Source organism: Trachurus japonicus, chromosome 14, assembly GCF_045865225.1.
Source record: "Trachurus japonicus isolate A0001 chromosome 14, Traja_1.0".
Classification (NCBI taxonomy): Eukaryota; Metazoa; Chordata; class Actinopteri; order Carangiformes; family Carangidae; genus Trachurus; species Trachurus japonicus.
This window is the reverse complement of record NC_140920.1, coordinates 14,646,211-14,667,878: the sequence shown is the minus strand read 5'-3', so window position 1 is coordinate 14,667,878 and position 21,668 is coordinate 14,646,211. Positions and strand designations below refer to the sequence as shown.

Below are 21,668 nucleotides of genomic sequence, written 5' to 3'. Positions count from 1 at the left end.
TCTTGGAATATGAAAGGCCTTATTTTAAGGGAACTGGGACAGTCTGGTTTGTATCTTTCTATCATACGGTCTAAGGTCAGGACTGTGAAGACAGCTGGCTATTAATCAATGACAAGAATCCACAGTTCAAAGTTGTTTTACGCTGCACCCACAACAATGTACTAATGTACTACTACGACTACTTGCAGCCACTGCATTGCAATAAAGTGAATTACAGTACTAAATAAAAAACAGTATCAGTTACAACAGTTCATTGATGGCTTTATTTTTGGAATAAATATTCTGTAGTCAAAGACAATTACAAATGCCTGTAAAAAAAAAAAAAAAAAAAAAAAAAGATTAAAAAAAGTATGTACATTATTTTTTGCACAGAGCTGAATAAATGTATACATAGTATACAGTACAGCCCATGTAGGTCATTGGTTTCTTTTGCTGTACAAAGTGCAAAAGCTGATAGAAAAAAAAAGAAACAAAAAAAAAATCGTAATCCAACTAAAGGAGGATCCATCCTGCAGTTAGGTGTTAGACTGGACAATGTGGCCCCTTGAGAAACAAAACAAGAATATAATGGATTACAGGATTTCATCGAGTGTGTAGAGAGAACATCTTGGCTCAGGATGTGGGGCCATGAACAAGGAGATTAAGGCAACACATATTCTGTAGAGTATAACAGAAGACTTGCCAGTTTTTCTTCCCCTCGCTGCTTTATTGTTTCGTTGATAATAAATTATCTTTGGTAACTGTGCCAGACAGGTATGACATAACAGGCTTCACAACTGGCTGAACACTGTGAACTGAGGAGACAATTGATGTGGTTGAACGAAGGAAACAATCAAACATTTTGAACGCAGATGGCAGGAACCGAATGTAGTGTGTAGTGTGTTTGTGTGTGTGTGAGTTTGAGATATCAGGCTAGGGTCATATCTCAAATGAGCAGTGCAATGTTGGATGCAGCCTGATGAAAACACTGAGCGAGTGGCCACAACAGCTGACAGGGAGCAAACCACTGGTCTTTGTTTCCTGTTTGGTTTGATCTGTCATTAAAGCCACCAGTGTGACCTCAGGTTTATAGTTTAAACTGTTCCCAAGACTGGTGCTGAGCGAGGTCTGCAGAAAATCAACATATAGGAGGCATAAAACTAGGAAGATTTCCTCATCCTCCATATGTTATTATTTGTCTCTGTGAAAGCAGGAATAAAAAAAATGATAGTGTGGTTGTTATTGTAGAAGTCATTTGTTCCATTAACTTGGATTGCTACAGCTGTTATCAAACAGATTTAAACACATATTTGGATTGGATAAATGTTGCAGCAACAGCATAACAAACAGCCTACGTTGGACTAGCACACAACTGTAAATCTGTTACATTTCTGAATCCATGCCAAATTTTTAAAAGGTCCCTGAAATTAAAACATAACCAAAAAAAAGAAGAAGAAGAAAAGAAGTGAAAGATGACCAGTGAAGCCCAAAATGTCCTCTGAATGTAGTATTGTGCAGCACACGGGCATTTAATTATTGTCCAGTTGGTTGAAAGTTATATATACAGTATGTCAGTCTTGCTACATTTTTTTTCTTTGAAAGAAGGAATGAGAGGAGTATTGTTTTTGGACAACCAGCAGGCTTCATCAATCTATTTGCAAGATCCAACTAAAACTTCGAAACCTGCACCATCAAAATATTATGGCATTAAACTGGATCCTGACTCATAAGGTAAATTAGACTGATTATTTGCAAATGGGCATTCTGTATCTGATAACAGTACGAGGGATTCGGCTAAATCTGATTTGGCCTTCTGTTATGTTATTTTGCCATCAGAGTTAAACCTGGATAATGTCCTGTGAAGTCAGAGTGAGGGCAGTGAAAAATATCTTCCAGCATTCATCCTGCAGCTCTCACTCTGCTTCCAATATTCGCTTTGTTCTTGCGTGTAAGTGCCCGTCATCCTCTAACAGTCCCATGAGGCAGGTGGAAACATCTGCACCTGACAGACATGGTGTGTGTGTGTGTGAGTGTAAAACTTGCAGGTGGATTCAATTCAGACCAACATTTGTAGTTTATTGGTTCTTGTCACTAGCAAGGACTTAGGTTACAGAAGTCCAGCTCCTGTGGTTTGCGTAAGCCAGCGCAGTGCTCCCTTGGTAGCAGTTGCCCCGGTTGGGTTCTACAGTGCAATGGTCGTCTCTTGAAGCCCTTCCCACAGGTTCTGGAGCAAGGTGACCACTGCCCAATTTGCCACTCAGGACATGGATCTCCACAAACCCTGGTGGCCTGGGGTCTTTGTGAAGAATCGCAGTCCAACCCCGGCTTCCCGTCCAGTCTCAGACACTGCACCAGCCTCCTCTGGATCCCACTGCCACAGGTCACCGAGCACTTGTCCCAGGCCGACGATATCCATTTCCCAAGACCAGGGTCCTCCTTGCTGTAGGACTTCTTCAGAGTGTCTCCTCCTTGCTCCTTGACACTGTCCTCAGCCAGGACACTGTTGTGGGAGTTTAGACGTCCGTCCTTCTTCACAGTCTTCTCCTCCTTGGTCTGACGTGCGAGGTAGAAGGAGTAGCGGATTCGAGGCGGCGTCATCTTGCCTGCACAGAGCACCTCCACCGTCAGGGCTTCTCCCACAGGCTTCACGGCCTGCAGGGTCTCGGAGAGGCCAGCTGTGCCGCTGTAGCGCAGTAGGCTGTTCTTCACGATGATATCCCTCTCCCCGGCGGATACGATGTAGTTCCCATTGAGCAGGTAATGGCCCTCGCTGTTCTTCACCGCCAAATAGTTGTCATCACTCATCATTCCCTTGTAGCCTCGCTGACGGATGTCTATATTGGCTGCGCCCACTGGCAACATGACCACGAAATTGTAGCCGTGCCTGAATGCCAAAACATATTACAGTCAATGAGAGCTTATAATAGAGGTGTGAGGCAGATATTGCTATCATGCTTATGTAAGAGGTAAAGGGTGATGTAAACAGCATCATCTACACACTATCCATGAATGTTGTGGCTTTTACTCACACAGGCTTTGTGAAGAGTCCCGACACCTTCTTGCAGCCCTTGTTATCGCCTCCACAGATTCCACACTTATCAAACTTCTTGGTGGAGCCAATTTTTCCATCACAGCCAGCCTTGATGCACTTTCCTTGGACACATATTCCAGTGGAGTCTGGGGAGCATGGAGTCCCATCAACAACCTGGAGGTGACAAAAACAATAGAGTTAGCTTTTTGTATGCTATGTGTAACGCAAAAAGCCCACAGGAAGTGGATGCAACAGACCGTCCAGCGCACACAGCTGTACAAACCAGGATCTATTCCAGCCGTCCCTGTGAGCTTGCTTAGCTTTACATCTTTCTCCAGGTTATTTAAGTACAGTAAAGTGGGAATTCATGTGTCTGCTATTTCTTTTCGTATGGCTGTTTATGCTTATGAATTTAGAAGAGATCGCAGTTGGAAATACAAACTATAAGAGTATGATGACTAGATCAGCGTCACAGCTTGTATGACCTACATAAAATACAGCATCGTGAACACACTGAGTCAGTCGTTTTTTCATCATGTATCAAACATTAAATCTGACACCAAATGAACCAAACTTCAGCTCCAAGTTTTAAATTTAACTGTACACAAAAAGCACTTACACAGAGAGTACTGTAAACTCATTTTCGGTTCAAAGCATCCTGACTCTGCGGTTAAAGCATCCAGCTGGTCTGTGATTCAGAGCTGCGTGTCCCCTGAGTGCTCTTATCCTGGCCTCCTCAGCTGGTATGATGGAGTGAAGTGTGAACTCTGTCTAACTGCTGCTGAAACTCACTCCACACCCTGCTATCTGAAAGAGATAAACTGTTCTCCTCCTCTCCTTCCTTCATTCCTTCCTCCACTCTCAGACCAGAGGCAGCTGGCTGACATATATTCACGTTCTCCCACATGGACTCATATCTTAAAATCTAACCTTAGTTCGGTCAGAATTTTCAGATTATCTTCAAATTTGTTTGACAAAGTAGAGAACACCCTTGAGGTATACCTTGGGCGCCAGGACGTAGAAGTAACCGGTGCCGTTTGCCCTGCAGATGAGTTTACACCTGTCATCGGGGGACACTCCAGAGTACTTTGGTACCCAGACCACAGAGGGGGCAATACGGTTACTGTTGAAACTGTGGCCGCTGGTCTCACACTGCTCTTCACGAAATGTCATCCCTACACAGAACGGGAGAGAGGGAGAGTACAGAAGGTGAGAGGTGCGAATGCTCCAGGGGGAAAAATGTCACTGGGCATACTTGTCTGTTTTGAGCGACTCGTACCTGTGTCAGGGCAGCGGTTCAGGTTGCAGGAGCGGTATTTGACCCGAACCCCCTGGCAGTATTTACCCCCATTTGACGGAACTGGGTTGTTACACTCCCTTTTAGACAGCTGGACGCCGCCTCCACATGTGCGCGAGCAGGAACCGAACGTGCCCCATTTACCCCAGCGGCCGTCCACCTGGAAACACACAAACAGTCGGTATAACAACAGAATAAATCAGACCCCCCATGCTAGGTGTATGTTGATATCAGGAACTGAGTCTGACCTTCACATTTTGAACGTGTTTGTCCGAGCAGACGCCTCGGTCGCACACCTGTCCATCCCCGCAGTGGGTGCCGTCTGCCCAGGGGAAGTGTCGAGTCATACACACCAAATGGCCGTTGGACTTTCCTGTGCACCACAGACGACCGCATGGTGGCTGCATGAAGGGACAGGGTTTGGAGCCTTCTCCGAACGCGAGCTCGCACTGTCGTTCCAGGATGTAGGTTGTTCCTGGCAGCAAGTCAGGGAGGACCAGCGGTTTCTGAGGCTGGTCAAGCAAACATTCGCCTAGAAAAAGGGACACTCATTATGAAACACACTGAACCTATACCAGCTGTGAAGTCTGATTTTATTGGTCCTTTTTACTAGCTTCAAGCGCTTACACCCGTTTATTAAAGGTTTAAGACCCAACACTGTGTTAAAATATTATTACAAAATCATGAAAAACAATGTATTCTAATGTATTCTGTATCTACACATCAGTCATTTTCATAAAATGCTCGTGTGGGTGGGTGGGAATTTCAGTTGGGGTCAGTAAAGCAGCTTTTGTCCATGTGCGTGCAGTGTATGCCATAGCCACACACAGACATATACACACAAAACATTCAGGATTGCCTCACACAGCCACCCCCACCCCAATCCTATCCTCAAACTCTCCATAAAAATCCATGCTTGTCCTCCCTCGTTGCAGGGGTAAATTCATCTTAAACTTTTAGATTTGAGCTTCAAACTCTTCGACCAAACAGAGTACAGCTTGTGCACGGGGCAGAGGTCAAAGACAAGACTCCATTTACAAAAAACTGACACACAGGAGCCTTTCCAGGAACAAGTTAATAAAGGGATGAGTTTGACAAACAGGTGGTTGGTGAGCACCGTCAATGGATGAGAAGGTTTCCAGGAGCAAAGCCTCACACACAGCTTCTCACCCATATGAGGAATTTACACATCCAGCGGAGGTCATTTGTTGCAGGGGGAAAAACTGGCTTCACTCACTTTGAACTGTTTGCCATGCCATCAGTGTTGTGGTGAATTTATAACAGATAATAAGGCAGTGAGCCGTAACTGGTGGCAAATTAGTTTCCTCCTGTTTCACCGCAAATTTGGCAGAGGGAAAGGTGCTGGTTAGCCTACTGTAACTGATCAGACAATACTATATAAACAAGTCACTCTACACTGAATAAGCTCAGCCTCTCCTCTTCCTTCCTACTCTCTCTCCCCAAAGAGCAATCATGGAAAACAATAGCTAGTATTGTGTGTGAGAGTGTGCGAGTGTGTGTGTGTGTGTGTGTGTGTGTGTGTGTGTGTGTGTGTGTGTGTGTGTGTGTGTGTGGATGAATGAACAGGTTACAAATAATTCTGGGCGCAGCACTCCATGAAAACTGCCTCAAACATGTGGCGACATGTTTTTTTCTTCTCCCCACTGCTTTTTGAAGTGGAGATTTATGACGGACAGCCAGGAGGAGCTGAGCTAGCTACAACACTGTTAGACAGAAATCACTCCCTGTCAAGTCAAAAATGTTCCTCTGTGTCTCGCTCCGGACCTGTTTGTGTTCTTTTGTTCAGAGACCTTGTCAAAAATGGACACAGAAAGTTTGTCTATTTGGAGCAAAGCTGCATGGGAAACACTGGGCAGATACACCTCGCTGTCCAAACCACTGTGGTGACTCTCCCCAGAACAAGCCCTCTAATTTGGGACAGATGTGGGGGCAGTTTTAAAATAAAAAGTTAGCATTGCTGCGAGGCCAAGTGCTGTGGTCTAGGCTGTTTGGCAAACAATCTGCATCCAAATGACTTTCTTTTTGGCTTTTGATGGTCATTTCTATGAGCATGGTACTATAGGTTACGCAGATATCACGTTTGAAGCATTGATGGATGCTGAAATTCAGTCATGCTCTCACTTGCATCTACCTCCAGTGATTGCAGATGCAAATCAGGAGGCTTTTATCCCAGAATTATGTGCTGCAAATGGAAAATGTCAAACACAAGACCCTGCTCCTCCTCAACTGCAGCATGGAAATCATGCGGTATCTTGATGCAAGAGCGAGCACAACCGTGATGATGTTCTCTCAGCACCTAGCTACGGAGTCTGTTTACAAATACAGGGATCAGGGGGTGGTGGAAACTTACCGTGCCCACTGTCCAGAAATTCAGTGACGATGGCAGCGCTGCAGGGGGACCACGGGCTGGTGCGGTTGATCTGGATAAGTGTGGGAGACATCATGTGGTTGTCCTGCATTTTCCCAAATACGTCCTCACAGGCCTTCACGTTGTCATGTGGCATATTGAAGACATGCCCTGTACAGAGGGAACAAGATGTCAGACGTCTGTCATGAATACACAGATACCTGCGACTGTCCATATGCATCCACACTATAGGAAATCATTAAATCATAAATCACATATGAGCTCACCAAGCTCATGGGCAGTGGTGAAGGCTGAAGGCAGGCCATCATCTTCAATCACAGAACAGCTCCTCTTCGGGTCACACATGGTGCCAACGTCTGCCATGCCAAGAGTATCACAGGTGGAAGCTCCACACAGATCCTGGTCAAATAACAGATTTATTTTACCACATTTGATCTTGTCAGAGCTTAAGAAAAGTCAGCTGAGCATGCTATTTCAATAAATTAATATTTGATGGAGTATTTGACTTGTGGGGCCTTGGACTTCATGGTCAATTTATGGTAATAATGTAAGGTGATTGAGCTTCTCCAGACATTCTGTGATCAATCATGACTTTGCTCCATCAGGACCAGAAACTTTTAGGTAATCAGGTTACATTTTTGCTTCTTTATTTCAACTACTTTATTTGTGGTTAAAACTTATGAGTGCTCCAGAGAAGTACATAAAAAAGTTGCTGCACCAACAAATTGTGTGTGTGTGTGTGTGTGCGTGTGTGTACAACTACAGTAAGCCCAGTGGACAGCTTGGATACTAATTTTGCCATTGTCCTTTGTCTCTCACAAAAACATCTGGCTAATGTGGGAGTTTGTTTGAAAGCTGTCTGATGGTGAGACTGTTTATTGCCACTGTCTGACCTCTTTTTAGTGATCTCACCTTGTTGCCAGACGTCAGCAATTAAATTGGTGAGTAAAATTTTATTAATACCAGTAGGAGTGATGGCCAAAACTACAAAAATAAGCTCCAAGTTGTATTAAACTGCAATTATCTTTTAAAGTCTTGTGAAAAGCAGTTTCCAATGTGATACATTTTGCTGTAATCTTAAATATTCATGATTCAAACTACAAAAATCCAATCCAATCCAAAACATCTTCAATCTAAATCAAAAATCTACCTCATCAGGACTGTGTGGGTGTGATTTGAGTAACATGAAACAACCCAACAGCTATAATCAAATTTTATTTTAAATGCTTGAAATGAAATATGTGACATCACCTTTTTCCAGCTGAGCCATGGCCACTTTAAACTAATGAAAACTGCACAGGAAAAACTCCAAAGTGAAATAATCAAAACTGTTGTAACTTTGGCAGACAATTGTGTTTGTGTAGGATCCCATCACTCATAGTTACAAGATGACTGATAAAATACATTTCCAGGGCCTTTAAAATGTCTCATTGTTGGGCCTTTAAAATCTGCTTTCTAGAGATTGGGAAAAGATTTGATAGTGTTAAGAAGGGCTTTCCACCACCCAGTCTTTAAGTGTTTTAGTGGGAACAGTGTTTAGAGTACACCTTCTTCTATGAGGTCATGTAACTGTCCCCAATCATAACATTTCCATACCAGAGCAGAGTTTCCAAATGACCTATTTTTGCACCACAAGGTATTTAAAACCAAATCTTAGTGAGTATCAATTTGGAGCGAAACCTCCTAATCACAGGACAACTTCAGCAGTAACCGCCAGAGAGAACCGCCCATCTGCTTGCTCCCTAAACAGCCCTGTCTCTCCATACCCAAACACACAAACAAAATAGTGGCGGTCAGCTATTACAGATAGCTAAAGCACAGCGCTGGTTTAATGCGGCACAGTCCCAACAATCCTGTGCTGCAATGAATGTACACATATAACATGGTGCCAAGTGAAGACCTCAAGTGCTGTGACAAATCATTCCTAGAATAAACCACAAAACCACAATTGTTGGCCCATGTAAATCTAGTCCAGATGTGCTCATGTGCACAGACTTCATCTCAACATTTGGACCATTTATGAGCAAAATTACAAAAAAAAAAAACTGAAAGTTGAGAAGAAACAGCAGTGTCAATGAGTTTGTTCATTGCTATGACCTACTTCCCACATCTGTCATCTATCTATTTTTTGTGTTTCTGCAATTTAAAAACAATAACTTATCACAGCAAAGACAAGTTCCCATTTTTTTTGTGTGTGTGTGCACTATGCAGATTTCCAAGCCTTTAATTCTCTGGGCAATTACAATTTGTGTTTTGGATGCACGACTTAAAAGTAGCAGAGCTTGCATTTGTTCTTTTTAAACCTCATAGGCTTATGAGGGGTGGGAAAGGGGGCTGATTCAGCAGCAATTACAGACACGGTTTAAGAAATCTGGACATATTTGGGTGTTCTCTTATCTTTCTCAGCACATTATCTATCATGAAGCAAAGACGTATACATGCTGTGGGCTACAGCTCCCCCCGCCACCCCCACCCCTCCTACTCCCTCTCAGGAAACATACATTAGTCAGTTGGATTCAATCTTTTTGGAGACTGATTGTTTACACATAACAATCTCAGTGTGAAACTTCATGAAATGAGTTATCTTGGAACATTCTTTGCACAACAATCATGCTGGCTACAGAGTTTAAAGGCAACCACAGTTGCCTCTGGACAACACTGAGTTGGTCTTCATAAAACCTACAAATTACACTGTGGGCTGGTAAACAGCAGACAATGGACATGCCTTAAATGCTTACTGAAAACTATGGTAAACCGAAACAACACCACTGACTGAACTGATCAATTTTGAGTCACCGATTCTTGAGTCAATAGAAGATTGGACCGTGAATTTTTGACCTTAGCTGATTTGATGATGAGTGCACATGTGTGACAAAACTCCGTTTGATATATGAAGTGTAAAATATTCTCTTGGATCGAGTGACTGTATCTGGATGTGGGTGAAGGCATGAGTTTAGATGTTTAGTAAAAATATTTAACAAACAAGACCTGGCACTTTTACATACAGTGGGGGTCTTAGTCTTTAAAGTGATGAGATCCCATGATGTTTGTAAGAAACACCCAAAACAATGTTATCCGATCTTCTATTATCTAATTTGGGAGATTCACATTCCATGTCATTACAGGCATAAATGATGTTCCTGTTGCTCTAATGTAACAACAGCTTGGTTTAATTTGAATGAATTATTGAGGAACAAAACAAAACATCTTAAATATTTATATTACTTGTTTGTTGTACACTCTGAATGCTGCTTTGTGCACCAACACAGTCACAATATTTACCAATCAAAGCTATTCTGCACAGTTTATGCAATAAATTCCAACAAATGGAATTAGTTTTTCACACATGGGAGGGCGGGCCAGTGACGACACATTTTCTTTGTTTGACTAATCTCAGTAAAATGCAGCTGCTTCTAAAATACCCCTCTAGTTATAGCTTGTCAAACTTCTCATCAGGGCAGCTTAGACCACTCATTCAGTCTGATATAATATCTACTCAAATGCTGGCTGACTGACTGATTGTGTGACTGATGTCTCTTGTTATAGCAAATTATAGCAACATGACTCACTGTCTGTAAGCAGGCGGAGTACGGTCTGTGGTCACCTTAACTACCTAGTTTAGAACATTGACTCTGCATGTGGGGCTAATGATCCCACAACCTGTTGATGCTCTAGACTGGGCAGCATGGCCTAGAAAGTAAAACATATAGGTACCTTTACAGCAAAAACAGAGAATATTACATGTGTGAGATAGATGCAACCAATGCACTGCAGCAGTGGAGAGCTGTTCATCTGGAGCAGCTTGTTTCAGACTTGGACTGAACAAGTGGGGTATTAAACATGGGAGGATGATGGGATATGTATCTGACATCAGCTCCCCTCTTTCTCCTCCTCCTTCATTATCCCTCCCTCCCACACTTCCACAATTTCTCCCTTCAGGGGCCTGTTTAATGAAGAGCAGGCAAGGTGGTGGGTAGGGCTGGAAAAGCCACAGCTGGAGGAGAGATGGGAACGTCTGAGAGAAACAAGACACTTCCGACTAGTGAATCCCAGAGGGCAGTGACGGTCATTATATTTGGTGAAGTTACATGTATTACCAGTGTTTCTTTGAGGTCTATACAAACATGTGTCATGACATGCTCTTGACAATGGCAAAGGATAAATCATCACCTCTTTATGTTGCATATGTTTTCCTTACATCTGCAAGTGACCCTTTAACTGCAGACTGCATATATCTAAACTTTGTCTTTCTCAGTAATGAAATGTGTGTCTGGTGGGTTCATTTGTCCACTTTAATATCAAACTTGAAATTAAACTGGCTCAATTCCACAAGACAGACCAGTGGGTTGCATGCTGACCAATGAATATGAGCAAGATGACTTCATCTCTGACCTCGTGTCATCTGCCAAATATTTGGGAGTGCAGAGAAATGGAAGGTGAGTTCCAAGTCTATAAAACTTCCCTCTGAGGATCCATGAGGAGTGATCAAGCCTGTTGCTGTGTTCAGTTCAGTTTAACTTCCTTTGTGTCCCAGCTTCAGTGTGAAAGCTGTGATTCTATTGGTGGGCTGGATATTCGCCTAGTGGTTGTTCCCCGAGTTCAACGGAGGTGGAGAGTGTGTTTTGAGAGCAAACCAATTAAATGACACAGCAGGGGTGGTTCAGGGGAAACCTGTCCAGTTTCCAATCTTATCACATATAAACTATACCTTATGAAGCTATGTATATTGCATCATTATCACTTTTGTCACCACCATCGTCATCTCATTGTTTTTTCGTATATGACTTATAAAGATAAATACTTTTTTTTTTTAATTCGCCATTTGCGCATTTCTGTGCGTAATTGCGCATAGATGAACATTGTCGCCTCTGCTGCGACTTTACACCCTCTAATGTAAGTTAAAGTCAATCATAATTTGAAATATAATTTTTACCTGTCTGGTGAAGAGGATTGCTGTGTCCCAGTAATCTGGATGCTTGTCGCTGTTTTTGTTCATCTTTTTTTGCCAGGTGCAAAAGTTGCGCAGCGTCATGGCTGCGTTCCCGGACACCTTGGGTCCTTTGTCCTCCTCGGATATAATCGCGATCTTCACAACCACTATGTTGATGGAGTTGAGAATACTGGGGTGTTTGTAGAGCCTCGCTGCCACTGCCATCAGCGTCAAGAGGTAGTGTTTAAGGTCATCCCCATGGAACTGCGCCATGGACTCGTCCGCGACCACGAGCGTCTCCACGTACCTGGGTATTGAAGCGAACCTTTTGGCTCTCCCCATCCTCCTCAGCATCGTTTCGGTCACATTGCTGTGTTCTTGTAGTCGCTTGTACTTCTCCAACGATTGCGCAAGCTGGATACTTATGTCGCTGTCCACTGCGCACCTAGAGGTTGAGTTGATCTTCAGGTTGTTGCTGGCTCTGCGCCGTATGATGTGAGCGCTTTCTGCGCTCCTGGTGTCATTTTGCACCGGGCTGATAAAATATTCCCATCCTTGGAAGCCAAACGCGCCGTGTAAACCTTTACAAAGGCTCAGAGCAGCATAGGAATAGCGGTCTTCATTCACATATCCGGAGTAAAAACACCGGCTCAGGTCAGTGGTGGTGTCGGAGTTGGAGAGCCAGAATGCGTCTTGGTTAGAAATGGAAGGCGCAATGAAATTAGAGTCCTGATGTAAATCGATCACTAAGTCCTGCTGGAAAGCTCGTATCTTTAGGAGACATTTCTCATTGACGATATCCACGCTGTTGTCAAAATCCCTCCTGTCATTGTTGTGGTTATCCAATCTAACTGGGAAGCAAAGTTCACTTTCCATGCAACGAGCAGGTTTTGAGAGTGAGACCACAAAGTAGAGGAGAAAAGTTGTTCTGATAAACATGACGATGCTTGCATTCAGTAAAGAATGCAAAGACCAACGGGGAAAATAAAATTAAAATGATGTTGAATCTGCAAGCTCACTGGATGCGGTGTCAGCCACAGACCAGGATGAAGAGCATAATCCTGCGCGAAGGATTCTACAACAATGCAGGTCGTACAAGTCCACTCAGAGCAAACTCCTCCTGGTCATGACCCAATCCCATCCTCCACCTGTGTGAGCTCAGTCGACTGCTGCCTTCTGTGGACTTAATGCATTTTCGTCATGTGTAAAAAATATGGAAACTCAATCTCTCTTTTGGAGGGGGCCGTCTTTGGACGCGCTCATTGGATGCATGTCTCAGCTGAAGGTTTTTCTGCGGCCACTTGAAACTCAGCAAACCGCAGGCCTATCATCATCGTGTCCCAACACACTGTGATGAATTAGCTGATCTCCCACTTCCAGAGCTTTGTGCGCAGCGACTCTCTCTGACTCCACATAATGTCCATAATCCCATCAAGTTATAAGGATCAAATTAACAGTTAATTTTAATCTCGTATAGTGAGCTACAGAGATAAAACCCAATAAGTAAACACAGCACCTTAAATGCAACATCAGTGAGCTGCAGTAATATTAAAGAGGCAATAAAATAAGGTGAGCATGACATAAGTAATGTGGTCGTGGTCGGATCTATCTATCTATCTATCTATCTATCTATCTATCTATCTATCTATCTATCTATCTATCTATCTATCTATCTATCTATCTATCTATCTATCTATCTATCTATCTATCTATCTAAAATTAATAAATTAGCTCAATGCGACCTGATCAATATCAGTGCAACATATGTTCGTAGGCTATATGATACTCTGGATATAGGACCACTCTGCATATGGGGACTTTATCTTTTGAATGTGTTTTGTGTCATTGTTACTTTGATTCTGCTGCCACCTCTTGGTAAGAAGGGCAATCACAGCTTCTGAGAAAAACAGTCCACAAGGCACAAAACAACCTATCAACGTTTTCATATCTCTTCTTCCCTTCACATAATATTATTATTAATAATATCATTATATTATGCTAAATAAGGTCAATTTTATCATGTTACCTCTGATAGCCTATTAGCCTACTTAATTTTACAGGGGGGTATAGTCACAGATATTTAGAAATATAGAATATGAACTGTATTTTGTTTTGCTTGATGGACGTAAACGTATTATATTACCTTAATTTGCAGCTGTATGCTCTGCAAACAGGTCGCCACAAGATCAAAGTGACTAGATGCTTTCTCAATCATTTCTAAACTGATCCAATCAATTCAGCTCAGTCACTAAGTCATGGTAAATATTGTTTTAACATATCTGTCATTTGATCTTGCTGATGGACATTTTCCATTTATCGTTCTGCTTTTTCGACCAACAAAAAAAACTACTGCCTTGCTTTACTGACGCTAACAACTTGGAGGTTGCTGCAAACAGGAGCATGTTTTGTTGTCAGTTGCCAGGGACGCAGTAGTGGTTGCTAGGCTAAGGACCCCTGTCCCCGGGCTGTCCGCAGAGAAGCCAGCTTTGACTTTTGTATTTAAATGTAAAGAAATAAAGTAAAACAACACTTTCTTGGTATAAAGTGAACAATTAAATGCCACACATGTAAGTAGTGACAATATACACGTAGCAAAGAGAACTATGAACTGAGTTTAGGAACCTTAGTGAAACGGCATATGGAGTTACACTCTTGTGGTCATCGTATTTGTTAACATGAAAAAAAGTAGTCGTACGCACAGCGGGAAAGTAAGTCAACGTTAACACCTACGTTCTTTTTACAGTCTATGGTTAACACCAACGGTTGTGTACCAGTCGTAAGTTATGAGTTGATAAGTTAAAGAAAAGTTTTACATGTGAGTGACCAGGTTTCATACATTAAAGAGCCTAACGTGCTAACCTGTCCCAACAGAGAAGTTGGCGATGCTAACCGACCGTTAAGTTCAGTTTGTAACGTCGTCGACATGAACTCCTACCACGTCCTGGAGCTGGCGGGAGAGGGCTCGTTTGGTCGAGTCTACAAGGGCAGGAAAAGGTTTACCGGGCAGGTGAGTAGCTTTTTCCCCCTCAAGGAGCACAGTCTGTTGTGGTTGGTGGGTTGTTGTTGTTGTTGTTGTTGTTGTTGTTGTTGTTGTTGTTGTTGTTAGGCTGCACCGTGTCAACGTGTGTTTCCGTCCATCAGGTGGTGGCTCTGAAATTCATGCCGAAGGTGGGCCGCTCTGAAAAGGAGCTCCGCAGTCTGAAGAGGGAAATCGAGATAATGAGGGATCTCCAACATCCTAACATTGTCCAGCTTTTTGACAGTTTTGAAACCGAAACTGAGGTGTGTGTACTGTGCACTGTAACTGTCTTTTAAAAGCATACACAACACATCTGGGTTTATCTACCAAACTTAGTAGACTTAATTCACAATCCTGTGATCATTGTTTATTGTATTCTTTGGATCCCCATTAGTCTACATAAAGATGAAGACTATTCTTCTTGGAATAATCCTTGTGTGTTTCCAACAGGTTGTGGTTGTAACTGAGTATGCAGAGGGTCAGTTGTTCCAGATTCTTGAGGATGATGGGAACTTACCTGAAAGCCAGGTATTCACTGTCAGCCATTGTATTCTATCTTTATTTTATTCTTTTTATATAAATCCTAAATTGTATAGTATATGCATATCTTTGCATCTTTGTGTCTGCACCTGACACCACGCCAAGTTCCTTGTGCTGTAAACGGACCTTTACTGCTCGACTTGGCTATAAAAACATTTTTGATTCTGATTAATGCCAAATATGAGATCAACACTGTTTCACATGATTGTCTTTTGCCCTATCTTCAATTCCTCCAAGGTCAGGGATATTGCCTGCCAGCTGGTGTCAGCTCTGTATTATTTGCACTCCCATCGTATCCTTCATCGTGACATGAAACCACAAAACATACTCTTGGACAAAAGTGGGGTGGTCAAACTGTGTGATTTTGGGTAAGTATGTTGATTAAATTGAAGAAAATGCAGCTATATTAATCATTTTACATGAAGATGAACTGTGTGTTGATGCAATCTTCCTGTAGGTTTGCCAGGGCCATGAGTGTCTCCACCCTGGTGCTGACTTCTATCAAGGGAACGCCACTGTACATGTCTCCTGAGCTGGTGGAGGAGAAGCCGTATGATCACACTGCTGATCTCTGGTCTCTAGGTTGCATCCTGTATGAGCTCCACACGGGGGCGCCTCCGTTCTACACCAACTCCATCTTCCACCTGGTGCAGCTCATTGTTAAAGACCAAATAAAATGGCCAGACACAATGAGCAACACCTGCATGGTACAGTACATTTACTCTCTAATCATGTTGCATCAAGTTCAGATCAAAGCTAACTTTTGTGCTGTATAAAATATGATCTCTCCACGCACTTCACATTATTAATCAGATTTAGTGCTTAGTATTTACCTCAAGATCTCCTCCTGTGCTGAAACCTTAGTGTTGTCCCTGCTTTGTAAATCCCTTTGGAAAACTCTGTCAGATGAATAAATGTAAATGTTAAAAAGGCAGGCAGTGAAAATTTAAAATCCTTATCATTTCACTTAACAGCCAAATGGCCCAGAGCTGTGCTTAAGGGCAGGAATATAACAAGGATTTACCAAGCACCACCCCCATGGACTTAAAAATCCTTGCATCTACACCCTAGACACTAAAACACATTTTCTGTAATAATTTGAAATTCCCCCTTTCTTTATTGCCTTAACATATTCAAATAATCACTTACAGATGGTAAACTGCACTTTAGGGAACTTAAATATACTGTCCCTGTTATTCTCAGGGATCGCAATGGCCCGTTAAACAGGCCAGTGAAGAATGAGCACTATGTTTTTTCCGTTAACAACAGTGCTCATCTGACATTTCCCTGCAGAGTTTCCTGAAAGGATTGTTGACCAAAGACCCTCAGAAGCGGTTGTCTTGGCCACACCTCCTGCACCATCCATTTGTGGCTGATGATGTTCAAGGTGATACTTAAAACTCTTAATTTCTTTGTGAAATTTCTAAATGTGCATCTGTTTATGAGATTATCCGTATTGATTATATGTGTTTATACCCATATTGATGTGTTGATATAGTTGTGTCAGCTATAAATGCCGACAGCCCTCTGACAGTCACACCCAGCCCAGACATACTGGCACTGAAACTTCAGCAAGTGGCAGCAAAGACGGTACCGACGTCTGGTGAAAGTAGATTGCTGCGAAAGGTCAGGGAACATGGACGCAAAGAGAAACCAGAAGGAAGCGACAGTGCAAAAGTGAGTCACCAATTGATTTTTCTTTCTTGAATCAGTCCCATGTAAATTCATGGAGGATCTTTATGTTGTTCTGTGTGCACTAGCAGAAAAAAAAGGACGGAGCTGGAACTGAAAGGGCCAACTCCACAAGGGCAGTAACGCCACCCAGAGCCAGGCCCCACTCCAGTGACAGCTCTGTTACCTCAGGCCACTCAGTCGTGGCGGGTGCCAATCAAATCCTCAACCCAAAGACCGAAGCCTGCGTGAGATCGAAAAGCAGGTGTTTATGAACATTCAGAATAATAAAGTTGCAATATTAAACCAAAACCAGTCTGACGTGTGTGTTCACAATGATGGGTGTTTCCTCTGCAGGGGTCAAATCAGCAGAGACTATGAACAGGAGTTCCCCTCTGTGGAGGTTGGCCCACGTCTGGTGAAGAGGTTCGCCGAGGTCCGACAGCCCTCACCCCACAGGCAGGTCAGTGTCAGACATTGTCCATGTAGAAAATGTGTCTTGTTCCATGGTACAGAGTTTATATTCTCTTCCAGGAGAAAGTGCACTTTGATTTCTGGCATAAAGGAAAATGCATCATTCAGTATGAATTATTTCTTGTTCTTCCAGAATGTTGAAAGTGAGGAGTATTGGGAGAAACTCGTCCAAGAGTCAGATCCAAGCAAGCTGCAGAAAGATGTGTTCAACCACAATGTCATTATACCTCAAATTAAATCCAAGATTCTGGCTTTTAAAGCTCAGGTAATGAGGTACAATTTTCAGCTGTGCATATATTTCCACCCCCTCAGGGAGAGTTGTATATTTGATCTGTTTGTTGTTGTCGTTTGGTCAGCTTACAAGTGGCATTGTGAAAAAAGCACAGCAGATTCAATTACCGCTGAAGGTCTTATACAACCTGCTTCTGACCTCTGACATGGAGAAGATGCAGCACATCAGCCGTGAACTTGGACTACCACATGTGCTCTTTGACCTGGTCCACGATATTGTTGAAAACCCACTTTTCATCAAGGTTATTGTTTTGAAAATAAAACAAAATTCAGTAGTGCAGTGTCAGTAAGGCCTCATAATATTCCAGTAATATTCCTGACCTTTATTTGTATACTTTGTTCCTGCTCAGGAACCATGGAGTGTGCCAGCGCTGAGAGAAGTCATGTTGGTGCTCTTGATCTACTTGGATAAGCATCATGACTGGATGGAAGAAGAATCTAGGTTTGTTTTTTTGTTTTTTCCTCTTCTTTTCTCATACTTCAGACATTCATCAGATGCAGCTCATCATTTGTTCTTCTACTCCAGACTTGAAGAGCTCACCCAACCCTTCATCACAATTCTAAGTCAACCAGACTTCACTCATTTAGCAGTAAGTACCTACTGAAGTTAGTTAACAGTAGCTGTTGTACACATGCTCCACATATTCTATATTTCTTGACTGAGTGTTACATAGTGAGGTGACCAGTTGTCTGTCTGAGCTGATTTGTCCTCTCTTCATTAGCCTTTAGCTGCCTCCATTTTGTCCCTGTTCACACAACATGTTGATGTCGAAGTTGATATGAACAATCTAACCTCCTTGCTGAAAAAACTGCTTCTGGACTCATATGAGGTACTGAATCTGTGACAACCAATTCATGTATTCAGCAATATTTTTGACAATTTTTAATGCAAGTGTTTGACATACAACCTTCTCCTTTGCCCTGTCAGTCCCAAAATTCTCTTCCCTCTGGCTGGGGACATTGTGATGGCCTGCTGTCTTTACTCCTACACATTTTCTCTCAGGTCAAACAATACCTCCAATGCAATTTGACATTTTTTTAAGTGGATGAATACCAGAGATAGAAATTCAATCATTTCCTTATTTTCTCTGTGCATTTGCTTTTAACAGCATGAAAATGGCCCTGGGTCTTCACGTATAGATCCAGTTATGTTTCTGGATTTGTGGAAAAAAATTGGTACTTCACTCACAAATACAACAACAGGCACAGGCTTCTGTTCAGCAAATGGTAGGTATGCATCCTTGAAACCCAACTTGTTTGAAAACAGTTTTTGGATGTTAAAGATTAATATGTTTTTTTTTTGTTTTTCTTTATTTTTTAACACCAGGGCTGTATTCCTTTCTGTCTACTGCACTGTTTATCTTCACCAAGGATCCATACTCATGCATTCCTCTATTTGCTGAAAGTGAATCAAAATGCATATACACTCTTGGCCGGCTCCTGGGGCTTGACTGGTTGGTGTACAGACGTCTTCATTCACCTAGTGTTTCTTATGTACCACAAATATTGGAGCAGCAAAGCTACTGTGCCTGAAGTTAACAACAACCCCTTTATACCCAACAGTCCTCATTTGTTTGTTGGAGTCAGTCCTGGGAGACTTGAAGTGGATCTGAGCCCTGACAGCCTGTCCGTATTGAGCTGCCACTTGCTGTGCTTTCCATTTGCCCTGGACTTGCCTTCACGCACCATGTCCACAATTCTCCAGCTGTACGACACTTGTGGTATTGTTGCGAGCCTCCTGCAGGTTAGGGCCGTTGCATGTTCCAATAAAGACCTCGCAGACAAACATAATTCTCTGATGCAACACAGGATAATTCTTGCAGTAGGGCTCACATCAGGCTCACACTACTGTACATCTTAATGCCACTGTGTGTTGTTGGCTGTTTGATCTGTGACAACTTGTCTGGATGGTTTTGTTTTTCATGCTTTGGCAGGTAATCCAAACTCTCCCTCTTCCGCTACTGGAGCTGCCTCTCTCCCTGCTGAGCCGTTTGCTCCTTTGTGACCCCGAGCGCTCCGTTTCCCGCCTCGGAAAAGCTGCTTGTGGTTTTTTCGCGCCACCCAGGGACGGCCAGCTCGCTGCCTCCAAAGACCAGTCTCCGTTAACCAGGACTGCCAGCTCTCTGCTCTTTGATGTGCTGCGGCTGGATGTGCTGTGGGACTCTGCCGTGGAGCTCCTGACTCTGTTGTCCCAAGTAGCCCGTTGCTCTGCTCAGCTTCACCTGGAAGCCTCGGTGCTGCACGAGGCGCTGGGTCACTCTCGTGAGCAGATCAGGGCCGCAACATGCAGACTTTTGGGAAATCTGAATCCATTCAGGCCTCCTACCCTGCAACCTGACATTTTCAAATGCATGACTGACTGTCTGCATGATTCCTACCTGCCTGTCCGTCGAATGGCTTGCAGGGCAGTTGGGAACTGGTTGGGATACATTTCAATAAGGACACAGTTTAAAAAACCAAAAAACAAACACAAATGTTTGCACAATGAGACAGCAGAACGTTGGGCTACTGTAGAGAAACAAAGGGTGGATGATAATGAGGGGAGCAGGTGGACAGAGGAAGCCAGGAGGACAGTAGCCATGCTGGCGTCTCTCGTCACTGACCCCGATGCCCTCACACGTCGACACTGTTGTGCAGCTGTGGGAAACCTGGTGAACATTGATGGTGCCGTAGCCTTGTTGATGAAGGAGGATGTGTCCGGCTTACTTCTGAAAGCTGCATGCACAGATTCCCATAATGCAGTGAGACAAGCAGCGATAGCAACCCTGTGCCTATACAGCGAGCAAGACGCGATACGCCAGGTAATGAAATGAACAGGTTGTATGAGTTTAGGTGTCGACATTAGCCTGTTTTTAGAATTTGGCCAGAAGGAGCTTTTTTTGTCCTTTTTATTTATTTATTTATTTATTTACAAAAACTAATTTTAAAACGATGGAATTATTGCTACTATCTTGAGCTCTTGTCTCTTGTCTCTTGATGTAAATGTGTTTGCTGGTCATAGTTTATTCAACCTTTTGTGGGTTAGTAAAATATTTGACTGACTATATGAATATATGACTGACATTCCTTTGTATGTTTTAAGGTCCTGATCTCCCTTGATGCCAGAAAGAAACTTCTTCAGGCTTCACTTCATGCAAATTCACAAGGTAGCTATCATCAGCTCATTGAGCAGCTGTGAGTGTGTCCAGCTCATGGCCAGAAATCAAACTTAACATTACGGGAGCCTAAGCTTCCTCAAGTTTTAAGCAATATGAAAAATGACATGGCTAACAATTCCCTGATCATTATTTTTCTGGTGTGTCTTCTTTTCTTCAATATATTTGAAAACAAGTGAACCTTGTAGTTGAAATGGTGCAAATAAAAAAAAACATTTATCAAAGTGTGTAGTGTGATGTTAAATTTGGTTTCATTCTTTTTGATACGAAAAAACAAAGCCGTCGAAATTCCACGAAAATTACGGTGTTTTATTTTGTTTTGTTTTTTGCTTGTTTGTTTTCTTTTTCTTTTTTTTTTTAATTTGTCGTGCCAATTTTCAGAGAGAGTAAAGATTTGTTCTCTCTTTTAATTATAATCACTAACTCTCAAAGGAGCATCAAATAGATGGGCCGAAAACCTTTTCATTTCACATCTTTTTTTTTTTTAATGATCCTTGTCTCAGCAGAAGTTTCGTTTTTGCTCGAGTCTATAAAATTTCGGCTTTATTTCAGTTCTCCTTGTCCGTACTGAAGCTCTGAGAACAGACGGTGTCTTGTGCTGTCGCCTGCAGATTTTTTTTTTTTTGATTCGTTGCCAACAAAAAAAACGGATTGACCATGCACTAAATCTGTTTAAAATAGCTCATTTTGCACGATGATATAAATTCAATTGAAGGGACCCGTTGCCGGTGAGAGCGGTAAATGTGTCTGCTCCTTTCAGTGGGTTAATCGCGGTGGATGTGTCCAGGCCCGCGGCTCCGGATCAAAAGGGAACATCTGTCGGCGTCCATCAGGCCCTGCAGGTCTGAACTGTACTTTACCACCACCATGGATTTATGACATTTAAAAAATC

At 42.7% G+C, this 21,668-nt stretch overlaps 2 protein-coding genes across 5 annotated transcripts; one reads left to right on the top strand and one right to left on the bottom strand.

The window, feature by feature from the left end:
* Window positions 1–248: 248 nt before the first annotated feature.
* Window positions 249–14,620, bottom strand: LOC146974477 (A disintegrin and metalloproteinase with thrombospondin motifs 15-like). Of its 2 annotated transcripts, none has more exons than XM_085797919.1 (8): window positions 14,486–14,620; window positions 6,963–7,095; window positions 6,679–6,846; window positions 4,556–4,839; window positions 4,290–4,467; window positions 4,013–4,185; window positions 3,009–3,184; window positions 249–2,863 (listed from the first exon to the last, which is right to left on the bottom strand). In XM_085797919.1, exons 1-8 carry the CDS (start codon window positions 14,549–14,551, stop codon window positions 2,071–2,073), a joined length of 1,971 nt encoding a protein of 656 aa, XP_085654045.1. In that variant the 5' UTR covers window positions 14,552–14,620; the 3' UTR covers window positions 249–2,070. The 2 variants fall into 2 exon arrangements, with proteins under 2 accessions (XP_085654045.1, XP_085654044.1); XM_085797918.1 differs by lacking the exon at window positions 14,486–14,620 and adding an exon at window positions 11,630–13,097.
* stk36 (serine/threonine kinase 36 (fused homolog, Drosophila)) lies at window positions 14,504–21,631 on the top strand. Of its 3 annotated transcripts, XM_085797917.1 has the most exons (21): window positions 14,504–14,633; window positions 14,768–14,908; window positions 15,096–15,173; window positions 15,423–15,553; window positions 15,643–15,892; window positions 16,479–16,572; window positions 16,684–16,862; window positions 16,946–17,121; window positions 17,214–17,319; window positions 17,464–17,595; window positions 17,687–17,863; window positions 17,972–18,063; window positions 18,148–18,211; window positions 18,344–18,451; window positions 18,550–18,624; window positions 18,731–18,848; window positions 18,949–19,075; window positions 19,185–19,365; window positions 19,556–20,422; window positions 20,704–20,767; window positions 21,537–21,631. In XM_085797917.1, the coding sequence occupies exons 1-21, from the start codon at window positions 14,550–14,552 to the stop codon at window positions 21,542–21,544; spliced, it is 3,252 nt and encodes a 1,083-aa protein (XP_085654043.1). In that variant the 5' UTR covers window positions 14,504–14,549; the 3' UTR covers window positions 21,545–21,631. The 3 variants fall into 3 exon arrangements, with proteins under 3 accessions (XP_085654043.1, XP_085654042.1, XP_085654041.1); XM_085797916.1 differs by lacking the exon at window positions 21,537–21,631 and having other exon boundaries at window positions 16,949–17,121; window positions 20,704–20,985; XM_085797915.1 differs by lacking the exon at window positions 21,537–21,631 and having other exon boundaries at window positions 20,704–20,931.
* Window positions 21,632–21,668: the final 37 nt, after the last annotated feature.